The 22,820-nt window shown below is 26.9% G+C and overlaps 2 protein-coding genes across 2 annotated transcripts; both read left to right on the top strand.

Moving 5' to 3' along the window:
- Window positions 1-1,216: 1,216 nt before the first annotated feature.
- Window positions 1,217-22,086, top strand: eff (ubiquitin-conjugating enzyme E2 eff). The gene is made up of 5 exons (XM_065515095.1): window positions 1,217-1,671; window positions 11,116-11,179; window positions 16,196-16,227; window positions 20,583-20,766; window positions 20,849-22,086. Exons 1-5 carry the CDS (start codon window positions 1,648-1,650, stop codon window positions 20,986-20,988), a joined length of 444 nt encoding a protein of 147 aa, XP_065371167.1. The 5' UTR covers window positions 1,217-1,647; the 3' UTR covers window positions 20,989-22,086.
- Window positions 21,028-21,489, top strand: LOC135951408 (GATA zinc finger domain-containing protein 24-like). The gene has a single exon (XM_065501060.1). It carries the CDS (start codon window positions 21,028-21,030, stop codon window positions 21,487-21,489), a length of 462 nt encoding a protein of 153 aa, XP_065357132.1.
- Window positions 22,087-22,820: the final 734 nt, after the last annotated feature.

Below are 22,820 nucleotides of genomic sequence, written 5' to 3'. Positions count from 1 at the left end.
GCTTTCAAAAGTGTTATACATATAAAAAATATTTGTCAATTTTTATTAGTTTTAATACATATCATTTATTATTTGGCGACATTAAAAAGTAAATATTTGCAGCACTGTTAAAGTTAATTTTAGACATCGCTTTGAAACACGTGTAAAGAAAGAAGACAACTATATTTTGTTAATCATTACCAGTGTTGTATTTTTCAATTATGTTTGGGTTTAAAAATAATACTTTCTTTGATAAAATTTTAAAGAAAATTTTTTAGAACTTATCCAATATGGGATTAAAATCAATTGTATAAAATAACATAACTACATATCGATGGCTTAATATAAAAAAGGCGTAACTGATTTATTTTTTTCAAAAATATCAATGAAAAAAGGGTTGTTTTAAGTAACTTCATTAAAATAAAAAAAAATAAATTTGAAATGACAAATAAAATTTGATGTCTTTTCTTATTAAAAATTGCATTAAATCTTTTTTTGTGTATAAACTTGTATGGATTTTATTAAGTTTTTTCCTTCTCCTGTAAAGTAACAAAAAATCGAGTTACGCCTTTTTTATATTAAGCCATCGATATTAAAATAAAAATGATTAATACTGGTTTAAGTCATGAGGACGACATAAATTCATATTTATAACGGTTTTTATTTTAAATCTCTCCTTCAAAGTAGCTTTGAAAAAACTTATTACGGCGAATTGGAAAATAAGTCGTCTGCGAAGCGAATTAAGAAAACAAATAAGTTGAAAGATAAATACAATTTAAAGCATTTCGTATTCATTGAAGTATTTTTCTAGTGTGATTTGCGTAATTTTAAACTTTTTTCACTGTGTTTTTGAGGAATATTCAAGAAACTTGAATTTTACGTAGTAGTGAAGCGAAATATATGTATGAAAAAACCCCAATACGGCGGCAAATTCAAAAATCAAAAAGGAGCAAAAACCAATTGTCATTTTTCTACTTGTGTGAATTTTTTGCGAAACGCGCGCAATAGCCTTATACGGTCATCTCTTTCATATTTAGCAAAAGAAGAAGAAAACGGAAGAAGAACAATTGATATAGTGTACACTACCTAACAAGTAGCTTTCGTATGGCTGACAAAGTTTAAAGTTTTAGCTAGTGTTTTCGGTGGAGAGTAGTTAAACTATAGTGAGTTTTCGTCTTTTTTATTTTGCAAATTCGTGAAAAAGGTCCAAGTGGTCGTCGTCTTTTGCCGACCGAATCTTTTTGTACGTTCGTTGTGGAAACACGGCAGTCGTCAAAATCAAGTGCGATTTGTGGTGCAAAGAATTGTGAATTCGTCGTAATTACATCGAATTCATTTTGCCAAATCTATAATTTAGTTCAAGAAAAAGAAATTTGAATTTGTTCTTTTTCAAACGTTACATTTTAAATTTTTTATTTTTCGTACGATTGAAGTTGAATTGATTAAAAATAAAATTAGCTTTTTTTTCATTCTTCGTCTACACACACGACTATTGTTTGGTGAGCTCTTTGTGCTACACACACTGAAAAAAGTTTAGTGAGGAGCGGCGGCTGGCTTCACAACAGACCCCATCAGATTAAAAGAAAAATTGAACAAAAAAGTTTAAAAAAATATTAAAAAACAAATCACATCAAACATTGAATTTGTAAATCAAATTTTAACTATAAAATGGCGTTAAAAAGAATTAATAAGGTATAGTATTTGCAAATCAAAGAAAATCTAAAGAAAAAACTGAAAAGACACAAGGGAAAGCCCTTGAAAAAAGGCAAGATATTGATAAATGCAAAAAATATAACAAAAAGTTCAAGAGAAATGTGTTAAATTTGTTAATTTTGCTTCTGTTTTATAAAAAAAATTAATGAAAAAGAACAAAAAATTTATGCAAGAAATGTGAAACGTCGTCTCGAAAAGTGAAAAAATTAAACGAATAAAAAATGACGGGGAAAAATTGATCGAATAAAAAAAGATGGGCGACCAACGAAGAGAACCCAACCGATGAGACACCAACTACACACATATACATCTATTTACTATATACATGTACATATATATATCAAAACACGGCACACGAAGTTTATTTTTTCCTCAGATTGAAAGTTTTTCTTTTTTTGCTTAAAATTTTTGTGAAATAAAAAGAATTAATGGAATTTTTAAAGAAAAATAAATTGTGATGGCTAAAGACTTTTCATCAAGAGTAGATACATCATTAACAATAATTTTGCAGTTTGCCTTCAGTTCAAATTTGCAATGGAGATCATTAGTTTTTAAACCATGAGGAGACTCAAGTAATATTAACTTTAAATACTGTTGTAGTGGGGAAAACGGGGAACGATACACCGGGAATGCTATTTTTTTTTTTGTTATTTCACATACAGCATGTGGATGTAATGACCCGATAATATCGCTGACTTGCGAAGCAATTTTTACAGCATAAATATGTTCATTTCTGATAAATTGCAATTTCTAACCGATACTTATAAGGTAATTCCCTTGAAAACTGCTCCAGCCGGTTTTGCGGATTCTGTAATTAATAGGAAATTCCTTAAATAAACTACCAAGAATTTCATCGAGGTGTTACCCAATGGTTTCAATGGTATACACAGCAATTATACATATCATAGGTCTTTTTTTGCAGTTGCTTTACTGCCCCTCTGTCTGTCCGTTTTCTTTATTTCCTTCTCGCCTAAAAGCAATAGAAACCAAGTGCTGCTGCTATCAAAAAATAAGAAAAAGCATAAAAACAACAAAAGCTAAATATAAAAATACTCCAGTAATGGGGAAAAGAAACAAACATCGCTGGGCAACCTAACCTTAAATTTATTATTTCTACATACCAACAATAAGAAATTTAAATACAAATTATTTAATTTATAATTATGTAGACAATGCCGTTAGAACTACCATTATAATTATCAAATAATCCCTTACATTTTTGTTTAAAAAAACATTTATTTTCTCCCCCTAAAGAAACAAAAACAACAAAACCTTCTAGAATAATGTGTTGCTGGTGTTGTCAATATTCCAGTTTGTTTTGTGCATAAAAACGCTCAAATTATAATATTGCACAAAGTTTAATCATTTTGATTTAGTGCATATAAATTGCAATGCTAGGAAAATATATTCTGCATAGTACTATTTATAGATATGAATATGATTTATACCATATAAACAATTTGCTAGCTTCTTTTTTACAAACATTTTCTAGTTATGTTTTTGATTTTCTAAGTAATGTCCAGAAAATAAATATTGCATCTTGGTGAATACCATGTAAAGGCAAATTTTAAGTTGCTGAATCTAAATGTAGCACTAATATTTTGAATTAGAAATTGTGCTTAAAATATGTTGGCTTTTTACCTTAGGGCTTAAACCATACCCTTGGCATAATGGTCTTAACTACGCTTAAAATGTTAATAATTTAATTATGCATATTACCTAATATTATTATGTCCCGCAATTTTAATAATAATTTTATGATTTCATAGATATACGTTGACACTGTGGAATACAACATTGATACTGTTTGGAGTGAAAATTCATAGATTATGCTAGAAAAAGTTTCAATCTGGGAAATATGTTACGTTAAGTTAAATTAAATTATTTTGTAATATAAAGAAGTGTTTTTACAGTGTTCAAAAGGAAAATATCTACAGTACAGTAAATGTATTTTTTAATATAAAGAGTGTTTTTCCAGTATTCAAAAAGAAAAGATCTACAAAATAATGATTGAGGAATTTTTTTTTGTAAATCTTTTAGGATTTGATTCAGACACTCATTAGATAGATAATACTAAATTCTAGAGTCCGAAGATATATTCAGATTAGGCCTGAAATTAACCTAATACAGGTATTCGATATTCTGTCAATAATTGGCGGAAATTTTATTAAGGAAAAACATAGACTGGAATTTAAAAGAATAAGTTTTGAATATAATTTATAGTATACAATACATTATATTTTATTATTAGGAAAATAAATTATACATTTGAAAAGTTTAGGTTTGTTTCGAATTTATCCTTGGACAAACATTATGTTTGGTTTCGGCCCAAAAAAATTGGTTTCGGTCGGACTCTTACTAAATTCTAATTATTAATTAAACAAATCAGATGTTTAATTCCTAAAATAATAAAATAAGTACGCTATTTATTCTCCTTACAATTTATAAATTCCAAAACATACATATAGATTCCACAGTAAAAAAATATCTATAGGTTTCAGACATAGTTTTAAAAACTCGCCAAACCTTCAAACAACTTGGAAGTGCTATTTTTTTTTTAGTTAAAATTTAAAGAAACCTTTCATATATTTTGTGACATGCAACAGTTTACTTGATTTCATTTTGAAACACTTGTCTTTTTTTAAGTTAGATATTCACCCAGGATCAAATTTACCGAAATCTGTACTCAAATTTGAAAAAAAAATTGTTATCCTTTACTTGGCAATTTTCTACAAACTCGAAAATTGCCTAATGTGAAAGGGGTCTTATCAAAGTAAATTAATAAAATAGACTCAGTAGAACAGCTGACTATTTTTTTTTATTCAGTTTCAACCAAGTCGAATTCATACAAGGTGGTGTCAGTTCTACAAAAACAACGATTGGTCTTAACAAATGTCAAAAAAACCAAAATGAAAAATTAAACAAATAAGTATTTAAACTTAATATAGTGTAGATAATTGAATATTTTGATAATTTTTTTTTTCGCTTTTTGGTTCTAACAACTGTCAAAGCTTGTTTTTATATTTAAATATCTACATATTCTAAGCTTATTAACAAAATATTTATTGTTTACATAAATAAGTAAAGCCCTCACTATTCAATTATCTACACTATATTAAGTAAATACTTATTTGTTAAATTTTTCATTTTGGTTTTTTGACATTTGTTAAGACCAATCGTTGTTTTTGTAGAACTGACACTACCTTGTATGTATTCGCCTTGGTTTGAACTGTCAATTCCAAGGTGCATTTAATAAGGTGCCATCGGCAGCACAGCTGATTATAGAAGTAGCTCGCACAAATGTCAAACTACATATATAAAAAATATTCGCCCGTACGTCCGTATGTCAAACTCTATATATAAAAAATAAGTGAATTCGCCTGTATTTATTTCAATTCGCCACTGCTGTCACCTTGTTAATTCAATTCACTTGTGGTTGTTGTGGCGAAAAATACAACAAACCCAAAAGCAAAAACAACAGGCAACTTTGACAGTTCACTTACCTTTTAACAAAAACAAAGTACCTGTTGTATTTGTTGTAGTACTGTCGCTACTTTATTAATTTACTTTGTGTCTTATAGTTTCAAAATTCTGTCAAAAATAATACCAATAATGTTGGCTAAAAAAAAACAATGAATTTCATAATTTGGCGATTTTTGTATTAGATATAGTTGACATGACTAATAAGTAGTAAAAGAGTAATAGTAATAGCAAAACCAAATGGCAAAAAAGCAACGCAACAGAAAAACGTCATTAAAAACAGCGACGTCGGCGTTGTCTTTATTATTCTTTGAAACTTTTCTATCTTCGGTTTCTTTTTTACTTTAAAAACACCAACTTTCCATTTCTTTTCATCAAATGCTTTTAAAGCTCTCTTTTATAAAAATGCCGTTATATTGTTGTCTCATTCTCCAACACACACATGCATGTTAAAGCACAAAGGTGGCAGACCATAATAAACACAATACAACTCTGCTTCTGCTGCCGATTTTTACGCCCTTGTTTATTTTAGTAAAGCCGGCTTAATTCGAATAAAAATGTGTTTTATTTAATTCATGGATAAATTAAACATACATTTTATTGTAAAATGCTTCATATTAATGTCATATATTAATATAAATTATACATTTTTTTTGTATTTATAGTCATCCTCTTTCGTAATTATTTATTGACGTCGTTGTGTTTTTATTTTGCGTACGTAGACGTTACGATGTTACTTTTTGTGATTTTTTCTTCTTTGTATCTAAAGCAGGGTTGTATTTTAACAATGCAAAAACAAAAAAAAACATTTGTAAATTGATTTTTCTTTTTCATTTTTTTTTTAATTGCAGAGAAACAAATGATTTTTAAAAATTCATAAATGAGTAATAACAATTATAGTTTTATTATTTTTACATTTAAAGCTGGCTATAATAGTGATAAATAAGGCTACATGAATATCAGAAATATCAGCTGACGGATAAGTTTTGTTGAATTATTATAATAAGATTTCCAAATTTTTAGTTTTTTATTTGAAAGTTGAAGTGTTGTTAAATCTATTAATTATAGATTTGTTTGCAAATGTTGTTTTCCCAGTAAATGCATTTTTAATGCGGAACTGTCAAAAAAATATGATTAATACCTACATACTTGTTCTTGAAGTTATTGCATATTATATTTATATTCATATGTTTATTGTTCTTTAGAACATCGATAATACAAATTTTCATGATTATGATTTTAAAATACCTTTTAAAAATTAGATTAAATAATAGATATCTAAGTTTATTTACCAAGTACATGATAAATTAATAAATTTATTGATAAACTAGGTATTATTTGTTTTTAAGTAATTTTTCAGTATAAACTTTATTTACCAATGTTCAATATTCTTTATCCGTTCGTCTAGTGACTAGCAAATATTTTAAAACTTAAACTAAAAGAACAGCTTTCGATATTTACCTTAATAATTCCTAATTTCTGCAGGTATACATTAAAATTTTAAAAGGTTTAACCTTTTCGGTTGTGTTATTAACCTAAAAATATTAAATTGTTCAAAAAACTTTTTTTTTAACGGTTTCATTTGTTAGAAACTGAACTAAAACTAGGTAATTTCATCATAAAACAACAGACAACCCAAAAATTTAACTTCTCGGTCATTCATTTTGTTAATGATCATTTATACTGTTGCTAAAAATGCCAAGTTAATTCATTCATAATGTAGGTATTTGTTGTTTCGAAAAAAAAAAAAATAAAATAGAACACAGAAACACATTTTAACCACGATTTTCTTTGCATATTAATGCGGTTTATATTTAAAACCATCTGATGGCTTAAATAACAAAGATAAGTGAAATGCTGAGTAATTTTAACAGACAAACAAATACGAACCTAAATTGGTAGGAAGTAGTGATTGATTCGAAGGGGAAGGTGGTGTAGCAGTTAGTTGTATATAGAGTTAATTATTTATTGTATTGTTTTCTTTTTTCAATGACTCATAGCTTTTTTCATCTCATTTTAGTTTGGGTTTTTATTTTGTCTCTTAAACAACAAATATTTATTACAACTTTATTGAGTATTGTTTTGTCTTTATCAATTTATTATTATTATTTGTGATTTGTTTTTTGCAGTAAGCTATTATGTGTGTGTTTCATTCATACAATTTATTTTTGTTGCCCATTAATTTTTATATTAGAGTGTGAGTGTTCTTTATTGATTTTAGTTCATTTCAGTGTCAAGCATGCAGTTAGTTAAACACTTGCTTTTAAAAATTACCTTTTGGGAAGCATGACAGTAAAATGTTTGTATTTAACTCAAGTGTAGTCTTCGAAAATTTTAAATTATATAGGTATTTTTACATAAAAGAACATTTAGGCATGACTCAGTGTTGCAGGGTTGATATATGCATTGTTATAACCTTCACCATGTGTGGTCATTCTATGCGTTATTTCTACATTTTTCATTTCATTATGTATTCTCGATCATTATAGATATCCGAGTTGATATAGCCATGACTGTCGTCTGTATGTTAAAATCACCTTTCCGAAGCCCCCAAATAACAACATTAATATGTAACCGCAATATTCCCGCTAAGGTTGCTATTAGAATTGGGGAAAATCTACCCACAATTGGTTGAGATTTAACCACATTCTTTTAAAAATCTTGATATTCATTTGCATATGGTTCTAAAACATCCTGCTACAATTTTAACTTTATATTATAGTTATTGCAGGAGTTTTTTCCGTCTTGCTATTAATAAAGAAATTCCAATTTGATCTGCCTCTTAAATTCTAGAGAAAAGAGCAAAGGCCGAGCATAATCTATGTTTAAATATTTTTTTTTTCATACAAAAAAATAATATCTAAACATAAATTAAGCTTAACTTTGTTTAAAATTTTGATATCTTACTCGGCCTGAGCATACAATTTAAAACAATTTTTAGGGGTTTTCTTTCTTTATATTTGTATTGTTTTGCTTGTCTCAATATTAATCCACGCTTTCGTTATCTACACAGATGGTTCCAAGTCTACTTTTACATTCCCCGTTTTCGTAAGGGGTGGTTTTAGGCTGCAGGACAAATACAGCGTTATACAGGCTGAAATTTGGGCCATAAATAGGACGGTACACTTGTTGAGGTAATACAGGATATTTGAAGTGAATCTGAATTCGAAAATTATTCGAATAATAGGGAAAGAAAATGATAGAAATGTTGAAGAAAAAATCCGAAATCATATCAAAAAGTTAAACAAAGATTGGAAGTTTTATTAGAAACGAATTTCTATAATTTGTTTCATAGATTTCGGATCATTGTGCCAAAATAGAAATTTCATAAATTTTAAAGAAAAATTTATGAAATTTCTATTTTGGCACAAATTCATTGTATATACATATCTCATATAAATCGTACTACCGAAGGTAAGAATCGATCTATATGTCAATTATTGGTTTTTGAAAATCACTCGATTTACAAAATTATTATGAGGATCAGTTAAAAATTTAGCTTAGAATCCAGATACATATGGGCAATTCCATACCAGTGGAATAGATTTTGCAAAAATAAGAGTATCTGAAAAATAATTTGGTCTTTATGTTCCATTCAGAGGGTACCATATTTTAAAATAAAAAGTTCTTACGAAACATTGTTGTCCAAAATATTTAGCGAAATAATAGCAAATAAACAAAATTCATTTCATACTGTATGCTAATTGGGAGCATAGTTTTAACCGCAATTTTAGCCTAAAACACGTCAATTAAATATAGTCAGTTTAAGCTATTATGTTTGCCAATAAAATGTTGTAATAAGATCTAAATACTTACACATAGTAATATTTTAGTGTTTTCTCCTATTCAAATCATCTTGAAAAAAGTTTAAGGGTTTTCAGTCGTGGTAGTCATTCTCGTGCAATTGCCCATATGTGTGGAAATTAAATTCATTATAAATTTGTTCTTATTATTTTATTAATTTTGTATTTTTCTTCATTGTTAATCAACAAATTGTTAAAAATTTTCGCGTTTTAACTAGGTTTAAGTAATTTACTTTGAATAATATTTTTATTCGTTATACGTTCGAATAATCGAGGAAATTTAAATAATTAATCGATCACTCCAATAATAAAATAATGATAAATTTTTATTCTATTAAAATTAAACTTGAATAATTGACGTCCAAATATATGAATACCGAATATCTCTAAAAGAGATGGTCAGACATTTTTACATGGAGTTATTCTGGGTTCCGGGTCATTCTGATGCAGAAGACCTGGTCATCGTCTACAAGATGACGAGATCATCTTTTGTGAATAGATTTCGTCGGATCACGGATAAAGGGTAATATAGAACATTACCCCTATTTTGGCTTGCTAGGTCTGTGACCAATTTTTTTTACAAATTATTTAATTAAATTTTTCAATTTATATTGTAAAAAAATACTTTTTAAATTCATTCAAGACTTTTTAAAAGTCTAAATGATCATGATTAATCAAAAATATTTTAAGTTGATCAGATTTAAATTTATATAACAAATTAAATTTTGTTTTTTTTTTTAAATAACAATCGTTCATTAACCCTCCTTCTAAAATTAATCCATTTTGATTATGTTTTATTGGCGAATTATCGAATTGGTGTCATAAACGTTTCCATATTTATTAAATCAATTTTCGTTTTTCTAATTTTCTCTGGTATATTCTATAATTTAATTATTTTTTTACTTTCGGAATATACTTACCTATACACTCACTCACATATAAACCATATATTTTTTTCTTGTGGTGGCTTTTAAAGAAAATGTATTTTTAAAATTTGTCGTATTTCGTTGTTTTTGTATTTTTAAAATTATACATATGTATGTACAATAGCAACAACAAAAACATCATGTTATGTTTGTTGTTTTTTTTATATTTTTTCTCTGACGTTTTGTCAACGTAGGCCGTTTGTTGTTCTTGATCATTTCGATGGACGAATTAAGAAATATGATTGTGAGAGTTGAGTGAGTGGCTGTTGTCTGTCTTTTTATTTCTTCCTGATATTACTTTTATGCAAACATTCCTACATTGCCATATACTCTCGTACATATGTACATATTTATATTTTCTTTCTTTTTTTTAATTTTTTTAAAATAAAATACGTATTTTTAACAAAAAATTAGAAAAACACATCAGACGGCATTACGTTTGCGAAAATGTCGTCATAGTTTACACGGCAAATGCTCAAAATGTGATTACAAAATTTCAAATACAAATAAAAAAAATAGAAAATTAACATTTATATTTGAAACAAGAAATTTTAATGCATTTTTGCTAGAAATTTTTTATTTTTATTTTAAAAGATTATCTAAAATAAAACTCCAACATATTTAAGGTTTTTTCTAAAAATTACACTAGTTTAGAGTTTGCATTTTTTCCATTGTAATCGAATTTTATTATGGTTTCAAAATATTTCTTCTCTTGCCAAAAAAAGTAACACCAAATTTAAAGCGGCAGAGATGCAAAATTTTATGTATTTCCATTACAGGGCCAATGAACTTTTATTTTATACACATACAAATTATATATTTTACATGTTTATTATATTAAATTTTGCATAAAGTAACAAACACACTACACTGTGTGTATGTATGTAGTGTGTTTTAACGTTAGTTTTATTTGCTTTTGACGTTTTTCTTATAGTATGCTTGAATTCCACAAATTTTCAAAGAGGGTTTTTGTTTATATGCGTATTTATTACAATAAATTTAATAAAATATTTCTAATGGTATTTAGAATTTAGGCATTTTTGCATAAATTTAAAGGTACTTAGTTTAAAATTCAATTCCATTTCCAAAATGTTGTTTAATTTTTGGTATGTATTTAGAAATAATGTTATAAATTTTTGCTTATCAATATCTCGTTTTCTTTTTTCTCTTAATACCTCTCATATTTCTTTTACTAATGTTGTTTATTCTTTTAGGAATTACAAGATTTGGGCAGAGATCCACCTGCACAATGTTCAGCTGGTCCAGTTGGCGATGATTGTAAGTATTTCATTAAAAATTGTTTTTATTTTATAACATAAGGAACCAAAAAACACTTAAAATTTCCTTAAAACCTTCTTTGTCCATAAAATCTTTTTTGTACTTTCATTTCACAAAAATGATTGAAAAAATAAAGTATATACAGGTTTGCATTCAGTGAAATGAACACCGAAACTAGCTTCTTCCAACCAGAAATGCATTTCAATAAATTTTTTAAAAAATTAGATTTTGATCACCAAAATTTACTTTTCATTATCATTTCATTTTATTCATCTTTTCAAATATCCTAACTACAATATTATTATGATTTGTTGTCAATTGAATGATTTGATTATATCGATACATATTTCGATTCTAGCAACAGAAAGTCAGTTGAAAAAGAAGAATTATTATTGCAATACTAGAATTTATATCACTCCACTAAAATTTTTCAGCCAGAAGAGACAAATTGTTAACACAACCAGAACTGGTTTCTCTGTGTGACAAAAACTTAGGAATGTCTATTTAAAACAATAAAATGTCGGGGGACTATATCTTTTGATTTTTATGAAAATGAGTTTTTGGTTTGGACAGGTGAAGAATCTGTTTTTTTTGTTTATATTTAAATATATACATACCGCCCCCACCCGCTTATTCATACTTAATCCCATATAAAATTTGTTTTTTAAACCTGTAATAAATTTAAAAAATTGATTATGAATAAGGCCTATAATGTATAAATCTTATGTTAAGAAAGATCTTAAGGTATCTGTACTAATGTCACTCTTATATCTTCCAAATGGAAACGTAATTTATAAAAACAATTTTGAATTCGAATTAAGCCACATGCAAGTAATATCGTCGTCACCTGAAATGCAAAAGGGCCTATTATCACTTTTATATAATAGAGTCGTTATTTTTAAAAATTGTTGAAACATTTTGTTTCCAAAATATTCTTTTGAAAATAAAAGTGTATTTCTAAATTTCCATAATTTGTTATTTATTTTTAATGATATTTTTTAAATGTTCTCGGTTTTAAAATTTATATTATAACAAGCTTTTTGCCCACAACTTCATTGGCAGAGCAATTCCACGAAAGTTTAAAAAAAGTGAGAACATTCAAGTTTAATTTTTTAAATCACATACATTTTTGTAGAATAGCTGAATGTTATAGAAAGTACTATATTTCATTCACTTTTGTGTAGATTCCTTATTTACAAAGACACGATAGCTATATTCGTAACTAACCCATGTTAGATTTATTTAAATCAGACTCAGATGAAAAATACTATTAAATTCTTTTTAGATTAAACTCTACTATACTCAGATACGTATGAATAAGCTTAAAAGAAAAAACAGGCATTTAAAAATTCAAATATTTTCGTGAATATTTTACATTTTATAGGGCAAATATTATTTTTCAGTGCATAGTTCTGCATATTTTTCTATTTATAGTGCATATTTTCGTTTTTTAGTGCATGAAAATCACAAAATCTAAAAATTTTGTATACCCAAAATTTATTTTCACTAAAAAATTGATTAATATTAATTATTTATTATTCAGTAATTCCAAAATACATTTGAAATATCCCTAACAAATCGGAAATTTTAATCTAATAAATTTGTCTACATGTCACAACCTTTTTATAATTAAAAAAAAAATAATTATAACAAAGTAACAAAAATGTACTTAAATGCAAAAATGTTTGTCTACGCACTTCGATGAATAAATTAAAATATAAAAACCAGATTATTTTTAATTTTATTCAAAAACACGGGGGATTTTTCCTATAATTAACAACAACTTTATTAAAATTATCTGCTGTTTAGCGAAAAGTTATACATGAAAAATAAAACAAACACAATGACAAAAACAATTTGATAAAATCTTATCTTTATGAAAAAAAAAAATAGCAAATATGGAATTTATACATTAAATGTGATGATTGCCAACTAAAAAGCAGAAGTCAATACTAGTACTCTTTTAAAAAAAACAAAAGATTTTAGTTAGTGTTAAATATCTGCAATTTGACAAAGTAAAAAATGAAATACCAAAAGAGAATTTTTAATTTACAATGTATTCGTCGTGTGTTACAAGTACAACACAATGACAACACGAACAAATAAGTAGTGACTCAAATTGCACTCAGTTTAAAAATTACACCAACTAACAAAACAAACCAACCAAACAAAAATATATATGTATTTATGTATGTATGTATATTTAAAACAGTAGTTTGCAAAGTGTGGGTATTTTAGGTGGAGTAATAATAATAATAATTGTTGTGTTGTTTTTCATACAAAAAACTATAATTTATATTTGTTATGTGAATATGTAAAATTCAAGGCTTTTATTTCTGGCAGTTAGAAACTCCAACCATTTCTATTGAAATTTTGTTTAGTAAAACGAAGGTCGACATTGTAAATTAGTTATATACTGCTACGGCTAAAAAAGGCCATTCGATTATAATAGGGAATATACAATTTTAGGTTAAAGAAGAAAGTTGCAGGCTTATATTAAAATGTATTTCAAAATGAAGTCAACAAACATATCGTCCCCTTAATAAAACAATAGTGTATAATTTTTTTGCCATTTTGAAATAATTGAGTTTAAAATTTTTTGTTAGTAGACATCTAGAACAAAAGTAATATTTCAATTGATCTTTTGACCCACTTTGTGGAAGTAGAATTTCACCAAATTTTGACGACATATAGAATCAGTTATGTAGATTCTTATTATGCAATAAAATATGCTTATACACTATCGTTTTATTGAGGGGACGATATTTTTTAATACAAAACGTTAGAATAAATAAAATTGCACAGAAGGTATTCACCTCACCATTTGTTGAGGTGAATTACCTCACTATTTGAGTAAAAAAGTTTCATATTTTGTCTCTTCTGTGGCATCCACAATTGCGGATAAAAAATGTCAAATCGAATCATATTTTTAGTTTTATTTCGGTAATGATATTTCAGGGATAACACTGACAGATTATTAACAAAATTTCGAGAATTTCTTTATAAGTTTTCTTGTTAACTAAACAGATTAAGCTGTTTCTTCTGCGATACAAATATAAACATAATTCTATTGAAAACAGGAAAATTTACATGTTTTCTTAGATATTTTACAATTCAATATACAATAACAATGAAAACTAAACTCCGTAATTTCAGTTTTTAAAAACATGACCATTTATCATCAAATATCGTCACCTAAAATGCAAAATAACGTAACATCACTTTTCATAAGTTTATAGGAGAAGCATAAAACGATATAAAATGAAAACTACTTGAGATATTGAAACAAAATTTTCAAATCTGACTTACAATGAAACTAGAAATATATTTAAAAAAAAAGTTTTTAAAAGCACACTTTAAGCTATTTTTCCGTCTCACATTTATAGAATATGGTATACTTCATAGCATTGGCAAAAAAAAAAAAAACTTATGAAAGAAGAACACTAAACAAAAATAATATGTAAGAAAACGATGTAAAAAGCTTTATGTCTTAGAGTTTCGTGATCGGTTTTAACTGAACCCTAAATTGCAGGTTTTATAATGGCTCAAAACCGAAACTGAAAACGGACAATTATTTTTCAGTTATCGTTTTTTTTTTCTTTTATTATTATTATTATTAATTCTTCATTTACATAACCGAGCCCTTAAGGGCCTTATATGGTTAATAAAAGCTACTAACTTCAAATAATTTTAGCTGAAAAATTCAACTGGAAAACAAATTAATTATTATATTTCACATATTTGGATGGAAATTGGAGACTTTAGTCAAGGAAATTCATCCATAATATTCTTCGAATGTATGTAATTAAATGTGAAAATAAAATTTTCTTCAGACATACGACTATTTTAATGTTTTGAAACAAGTAACAGTAACTGAAACACGAATCATAGAATTGAAGAGGTACAAGACAAAGTATTCATAATTCAATGAAGAATTATCTTCAATATTTTTTATTTCATAATACGAGTATAATATGTATGTAATTGTATTTCAATAATTGCGATAAATCTCTCAACTATAAAAAAGCAGTGCTGCTTGTATACAATTTACTTCTAAAATTTGTATGCTCTTCTAATATTTTACGCACTATTTTTGTACCACTGTTTAATCTTAATATTTCAATTAAACAATGTAGTTTATATGTAATAATCATTTTCTTCTTAAAATTAAAATAGTGAAGTTCAAATAAGAATCTATTTTAAAACTATTACGTTAATAAGAAAGAAGACGTTCAAATGTTTCTTTTATAAATACTATACATATTTAATCAGTTGGAAAAAGCAAAAAATAAAAAAAAACTGCAATAGATAAGAATTTGAGCTATCGCTTTTTAAAGGAAATGTTGGATTATTTTTTTTTTGCTGATTTTATGGATAATTATAAACAATAATCACAAGTGATGCGTTTCATAAGAACTCAATAGTAATAAATAAAAATAATGAGAGAATTGCATGAATAAAATTATTTCACATAATTTAAATAGACATTTTTATAATATTGATTGAATTTAACTGTGCTCTTAAGTAAGAATAGAACTACAAGAAGGGTTGGATTATAGGAGGTTTTGTTAATGTCAACAAAAATTAAATGATTAATTGTAAACGATTTTAAATTCCTGTACAGTCCATTATTACAAAAAGCAATTAATTATTATAAAAAGTAATTAACAAAATGAGTAACAAATGAATAAATATAACATTGCAACCAAAATATAGTTATAAATTCAAATAACATAAGATAAAAAAATAGGTAAAATATATATTTTATCTATATAGATTAATCCATTTTTATTTTCGTTTTCATTGCATTTCCAAAATTATGTGTAAAGCAAGAGAAAATCATGTTTATGCTAACTTACGATCTGCTAATATTCTCTTATAAAAATTTGTACTACAAACAAATTTGCAGCTCTTTAGTTGGCATAGAAATTTGTATTATCTTTCTTTTCTCATATTTATTTACAAAATTTTTAAATAAAATATTAATTTTTCCTTATTTTCTCTATTTCATTTCAGTATTTCACTGGCAAGCAACAATAATGGGACCGGTAAGAATAAATATAAATGCACAATTTCTTTTACAGCTATAATTTTAATTTTACAAAATTGTTTATGCCAATTTATTTTAACCAGCGTCTATATCGCTACTTCGTTAGCAAATATGTACTAATGAAGATATGTAATAAGTCTTAACATGTTTCGCGATATAGCAATTTAGACTAATACAAAATGGTAATTTTTGTAGGTAAGGTTCATCATTAGGATATAAAATCACTCGATCATGTCACAATATTGGAAACCATCTCCGGTTGATCATAATTCCGGTCAAACCTTATTTATATACTAGAAATTATAGAAAAGGTGACTTAAATAAACGGATATTTTCGTGAATATGAGAAATTATTTTGGCTTAGATGCAAAGGACTGCACTTTTTTAGTTTTTTTTAATAAACAACCAAAGCCTGTATCTCGAAAGATTCTCATGTTTATTATATTATATGTTTTGTTCTCAGTAGTATAGAGTTAAATATAGAGGCCTTTGGGCAAAAGCCGTTATAGCCTTTAGTGGATTTGTACTGCCGTATTTACCAACCACAAGCCTTCATCAAATGTATATGGCATTATTAGAGAAGTTCATGAAGAAAGTTGAGATTGCTGACTTTGCTTCTATAACCCTAATTTTGACAATGAAGCATATGGACTTACTATTCGTTTCGAATTAACAATTTACATTGTGCCAGAGGAGGTTTTCTATGTCAAAAGTATCTTGACAATATTGATTCGCATTTTGCGTGATTCATGACTTATCCAGCAGCATCCATAAAATGTATAGGTTTTTTTAATTTAAAGAAATTTATCAAAATATCTATTTATTTAATTTAGTATTTATGCTAATGATGTAGAATAATGAATTTATTTCACCTTTATTATATTATTATTAATGATAGTCTGCAGTAATTGTGCCAACTTGCATGTTCTTGCTCATCATATACGAAGGTCTTTCTCAAATGTATACCTTTTAGAATTCATTGATAACATGTGAGGAAAAAATTTTAACAAAATAGAAAACGCTATATTGTTTCTATCGTTAAACCAAATAATATATAAAAACCTTTATAAAACAGTCCATTGTATAATTTAATGTATGCCAAAAATGCACTTTTATGTGAGTTTTGAAGAATTTTATCTAGAGGTTATTAAAATACCGACGTTTGCGTATTTTGCGTTTGATGGTTACATTTTGCACAGTTTTTAATTTAAAACAAAGTACAAAAACCCTTAATTCGTTTTAATTTAAAACAATTTAAAATACCAAAATAGTGTGGGTGAGAAGAACTTTATTTTTTAAAATATAATATTTGAGATTTCTTTTTAGGAAATTATTCGCTTTGTGTACACATTTCTTAATATGTTAATTAGAATTCACGGTGAAATCAAATTCCAAAAAAGTCCAAGATTCATTTAGAGCCACGAAAATTGAGATAACACCAAAAATATAAAGTACATTTAATTTACTATCACTCTGTCAGATCCAAATTTTGATATAGTTTCTCATTTTAAAGTTATTTTTATGTAAAAACTTCCCAACACCAAGCTATTTTTCTGGAAAAAAAACAAGATAATTCCATAGTTTCTTAAAAAATAGAAGTTTTAAACCACTAGAGAAAAAAAGAGAAAAAGCGAAATAGAACAAATTCGGGTCACAAGCTCTTTTCCAGGGAATCTCATGAAGTGCGTTTTTGGTCGTCAACGAGCGCATTTTTTAATCACAGAAGATCCTTGCACGGGAGTAACTGTTTCAGCAGCTGATTCTTCTGTGAGATTCTTCCACAACACAGCGAAAGACGCTAACATTAATCGTAGAGAGAATCGTTTGAGATTTGTGTAGAGATTATCTAAAGAGTATTTAATAAAGCATGCCAAGCATCGTATGAGACTCATGTAGAGATTATCTTACAATCCGTGAAATGCTCAGCCGTATAATTCTTATAAGATTAAAATCATCGAATAGATTTTAATCTTAGTTTTTAATTTCACAAACACTTCACTTTTTAATTATTAGTTTTTTAAATAAATTTTAACATATCGCTTATTTGCTGCAACAACGTCATAACTCAAATTCCGGGTGTTTTGAACTGAGTAATACAAAATTTGCGCCGTTCTTTAGTCTTTCATATAGTTTTATCAGTTTAAAAAAGTCATTTATTTTTTGTATGAGAGTGTTTTTTTGTTGTAAACGTCAAAATAAAAATTCATGTTTTCTCGTATATTTGACAAGTAAAAATGTGGGTTATATACAGATTAGAAAGATATTAGTATCTACTATTTAAGGTGCCTATTATGAATTAAATTCGATTTTCGACTGTAGTCGAAACAGCTGATCGAACGAATTGTCATTTGGTATTATGGCGCACATTCGTTGCTTACAACCTTAGACCTGCATAAAGTTAACGAAAATATTTCAGTTAGTGATATTTGGTCCACCAAAAACAAATAAAATTTCAAATGCTTACATTTTCAACAATTTTTTTAATTTTATTTACAGTGTCGAAAGCAAAATTGTGTTCGTTGAAAAATTCGATGCACAACGAAATTTTTGACAGCGATGCCAACTTATAATACGAATTTTACATTCGATAGCCAACGAATATCGTTTGTCGAATGCAACTCATAATAGGGGCCTAAATCAGGTTTTATTTCAGAAATCGCATGATTTGTTGAAAATTTATTTAAGAAATAGTAAAATTCCATAAAACATTCAAAGTCGTTTTTCTCGAAACGACTTTTTTTAAATTATGACGTTGTTGCAGCAAATTCAAAACTTAAATAAAAGTTTGATGAAAAACGAAGAATAAACTATGACACTCTGTTTCTGTTTATCTATAACAGTAAATTGCATATTTGTTAATAAAACAATTTCAAGATTTGCATGTTAAACACTCCAAGATTAAAAGACGAGCGTGTCTGAAAATCTTTAAAAATGTAAAAAAAATATATGTTTATGATTCTATTAAGAGTTGTATATTAAACACAATCGTCTAAATAACACCCAATGCTAGCTGGGTTGGGTCCAAATTTTGAACATAAAAAAGGGTTTTTCGTAAAAAAAAGGATAAATTGAGGTGACGAGTCAAATAGTCAAGTTTTCCCAGAAATGATTACTAAAGTTGAATTAATTCCGTAAAATATAATAATTTTTTTTTTTGGAAAATCTCGATTTTCGATTTTAATGTCCAAAAATGAGTTCAATGGAACCAGAAATTTTCAATATTATTTAAAATTATGTTTTGTTTAATGCGCATGCATAATAACATAAATTCATATTAAATAATTAATGAAATATGTTTAAAACTTTAAATGTGTTTTTCTTTTTTGTTTGGAAAATATTGCAAATGTTTTTATTAACATGTTGAAATAACTAAAGTTCAGATTTTCATATGGTTTTTTAAAGTATTTCAAAATGAGTCCTGAAAAATAGTTCCGATAATTTTTCAATATGAGCTTAATTCGGAATTAATTCATAACAGAATTCCGAATCATTAATTTTTTATTAATTCAAATATAAATTCAATTAAAATATTTTTTTTTTTTTATTAAATTTTGTTTTTGTATTGCTTTTAATCATTTACAAAATGAATTGAAAAAATTTGAAAAATTTTGTAATTGAATTGAAGAAAAATTAAGTGTAGCGAATTGTACAACTGCAACTTGTACATGTATAAGCTTATGTAGTACATATATTTGTATGTATATCTGCAGGATCTTCCGAATAATCTAATTCGAAAAACGAAAACGAGGACTGATTACTCGCATAAATTACATACCCTAGATTGATAATGGTAATGACGCGAGTGTTATTAGTCAACCCAGAGTTACATTATGATTCCAATATCATATTTTTCACACTTTTCCACTTAAAAAATAAATAATTTCAGTGCAAAGTTCGCCGAACTTATTGGACAACTGTGTAAATAAATCGTTGAATTTTAATGCAGCTGTCAGTCGCAGTTGAAGCGAAGTGATTGTTGTATGTGATTGGGGCGTAATTGTATAACTCGGTAAACATTAATGAAACCTATAAAATTGGGATTTTAAAGCACTATTTGTTGTTATTTGTTAGCCATAGCAGCATCAGTTGGAAGCAAAACCATTGGGTTTTTCTAAAATTCCAGTAAGAATGTGTTGCCACTGATATTTGCAGATGTTCAATTTAAATTGTATTTAAATAATGAAATTAGAGCTGTAAAACCATCATTATTTAAGAACTGGTTAAATGTGGCATTAGAAAATTTTTAAACATTTAATGAATAATTAATTAGAATTTGCAATTATCATTTTTAAATAATAAAAACTTAATTTTGAATTTATATTTCATATGTATTTGTTTCCTCTTTGTTTTTAGCCTGACAGCCCGTACCAAGGTGGTGTATTCTTCTTAACAATTCACTTTCCAACAGATTATCCATTCAAACCACCTAAAGTGGCTTTTACAACGCGCATATACCATCCAAATATTAACAGCAATGGTTCGATTTGTCTCGATATATTAAGATCTCAATGGTCGCCAGCACTTACTATATCAAAAGGTGAATTTCAATTACATACATTACATTTTGTAAAATAATGCTAATAATAAATATTGTTTTTCTTCTCTTATTATTTTTACAGTTTTATTATCAATTTGCTCTCTACTCTGTGATCCCAATCCAGATGATCCACTTGTACCAGAGATTGCAAGAATATATAAAACTGATCGGGAAAAATATAATGAATTGGCACGAGAATGGACTAGGAAGTATGCTATGTGATGCGTTCCAGTTTGTATAATTGATTCGTCGTCGTCGTCGATGTCGTCGTTGTTGTTGTTGTTGTCGTCATCTACATCTTCATCGTCATCATCACCAACATCTTCATCAATGTCGTCGTCGTCATTAACATCATCGCCGTTGTCGCCACTTAAGTTGTCAACAACATTGTGCTTTCTATTGTTGTTATTATTTTTCATAATAATGACACTGGAATGTTACTACAACAACATGCACGTAATTATGATGACAATGATGATCTCATCAACATCATTTTTATTGTTAGTGTCGTTGTTGTTCTTGATGTCGTCGAAAAATAGTTACAACATCGACAACTATTTTAAAAACGGCAACAACAAAAATATCAACAACTGCAACAACGGCGACAAGATCAAATACTGCAACAACATCAATAGCAGCCGCAGCATCAACAACCGCAGCAGCAACAGCACCAGCAGCAAAAACAACAACAGCAACAACAACAATAATATCATCCATAACTAAATGATGTGTATTGAATAATTTAAAACAAAAAAAAAACATAATATAATAATGATATTTGATTAAATTGATGATTGAATGATGAACTACAACCAATTGTTTTGTAAAGAATGAAAATAAGAAATATACAAATAATAATAATAATGATAAACAAAAAGGCAAAAGAAATGAGAAAAGTAGAGGATGAGATGGAAATGATGATGGTATGAAGAAAAATAATAATAATAATAACTACATACAAAATAAAAAAAAGAAAACTAAAAAATAAAAAGGATTTTGCTACTACTACAACAACAACAACTTAAATTAGCAACAAATATTTGAAAAAACAAAAATTACAGATTGTAACGCTCTTTAAAACAAAAAAATAAAAAACAACAAAAATTAAAAAAATATATATAAATACAAATACCTACACACACACACATAACACACACTCATACACGAAAAAAGAAACAAAAGCAAGAAAGCATGATTGATGATGTGAAAGAAAAAAGAAAAATTTAATATTTAATAATAATAATAAATATAAAATCCATTTATTCAGTTTAATTTACAACAAACAACAAACAAAAATAAAAAACGCAGTAAAAACAGAAACCTAAATATTCAATTATTCCCCCGGCCTAACTACCGCGACTCCTCTTCTTTCAAAACAAATTCAAACAGAGCCGAGCAGAATCCACCACTTATTACCTTGCTCGCTTGCTCTCCCTTTAGAACTTCAAATGACAGCAAAAAGTTAATTTTAACATGTTCACTCGATTAACAAACATGTCATCTCTTTTACTTTAAATTTTAACTACAACAAGAGAACTTGGGAAGGACTAAAATCCAAATTAAATTTTCTTTTTAAATAAGTTTTCAATAAAAAATCACTCAATCTTTGTATTGTCAGGGAAAAGGAATCAATACTTTTTTAAATCCCTTTTTTTTGTGTAACTTACAGCGTTCTTATATTGAAAGAATATAAATTTGAGCAGTTTTCTTTCTTCTTTTTTATAATTAATTTTTTATACCTTCTTAAAAAAATAATTTTAACTACTCTGTAAAGCCAGCCCAGCCCGATTTAACTCCCTATACATATTAAAATTTCGTATAGTCGTATTTTTTTTTTATACATACACATACATAATTTTATAATTTTTTTTTTAATTTCCTCTTTAAAACAATAAATTTAAATAATTTTTCGTCATCTCGTAGTTCTTCATCTCTGTATATTTATGATGTTCACTTGTTTTAGGTGTAATCTAAATAAGAAAATATATTTTAATTTTAAATAATTTTCAAACAAATAAACGTATAAAACTTAAGTGCTTTTTTCATTTAGTTCT

This window comes from Calliphora vicina, chromosome 1 (genome assembly GCF_958450345.1).
Source record: "Calliphora vicina chromosome 1, idCalVici1.1, whole genome shotgun sequence".
In the NCBI taxonomy this organism is placed as follows: domain Eukaryota; kingdom Metazoa; phylum Arthropoda; class Insecta; order Diptera; family Calliphoridae; genus Calliphora; species Calliphora vicina.
The sequence above is the reverse complement of the archived record's forward strand: the minus strand, read 5'-3'. Positions and strand labels throughout refer to the sequence as shown.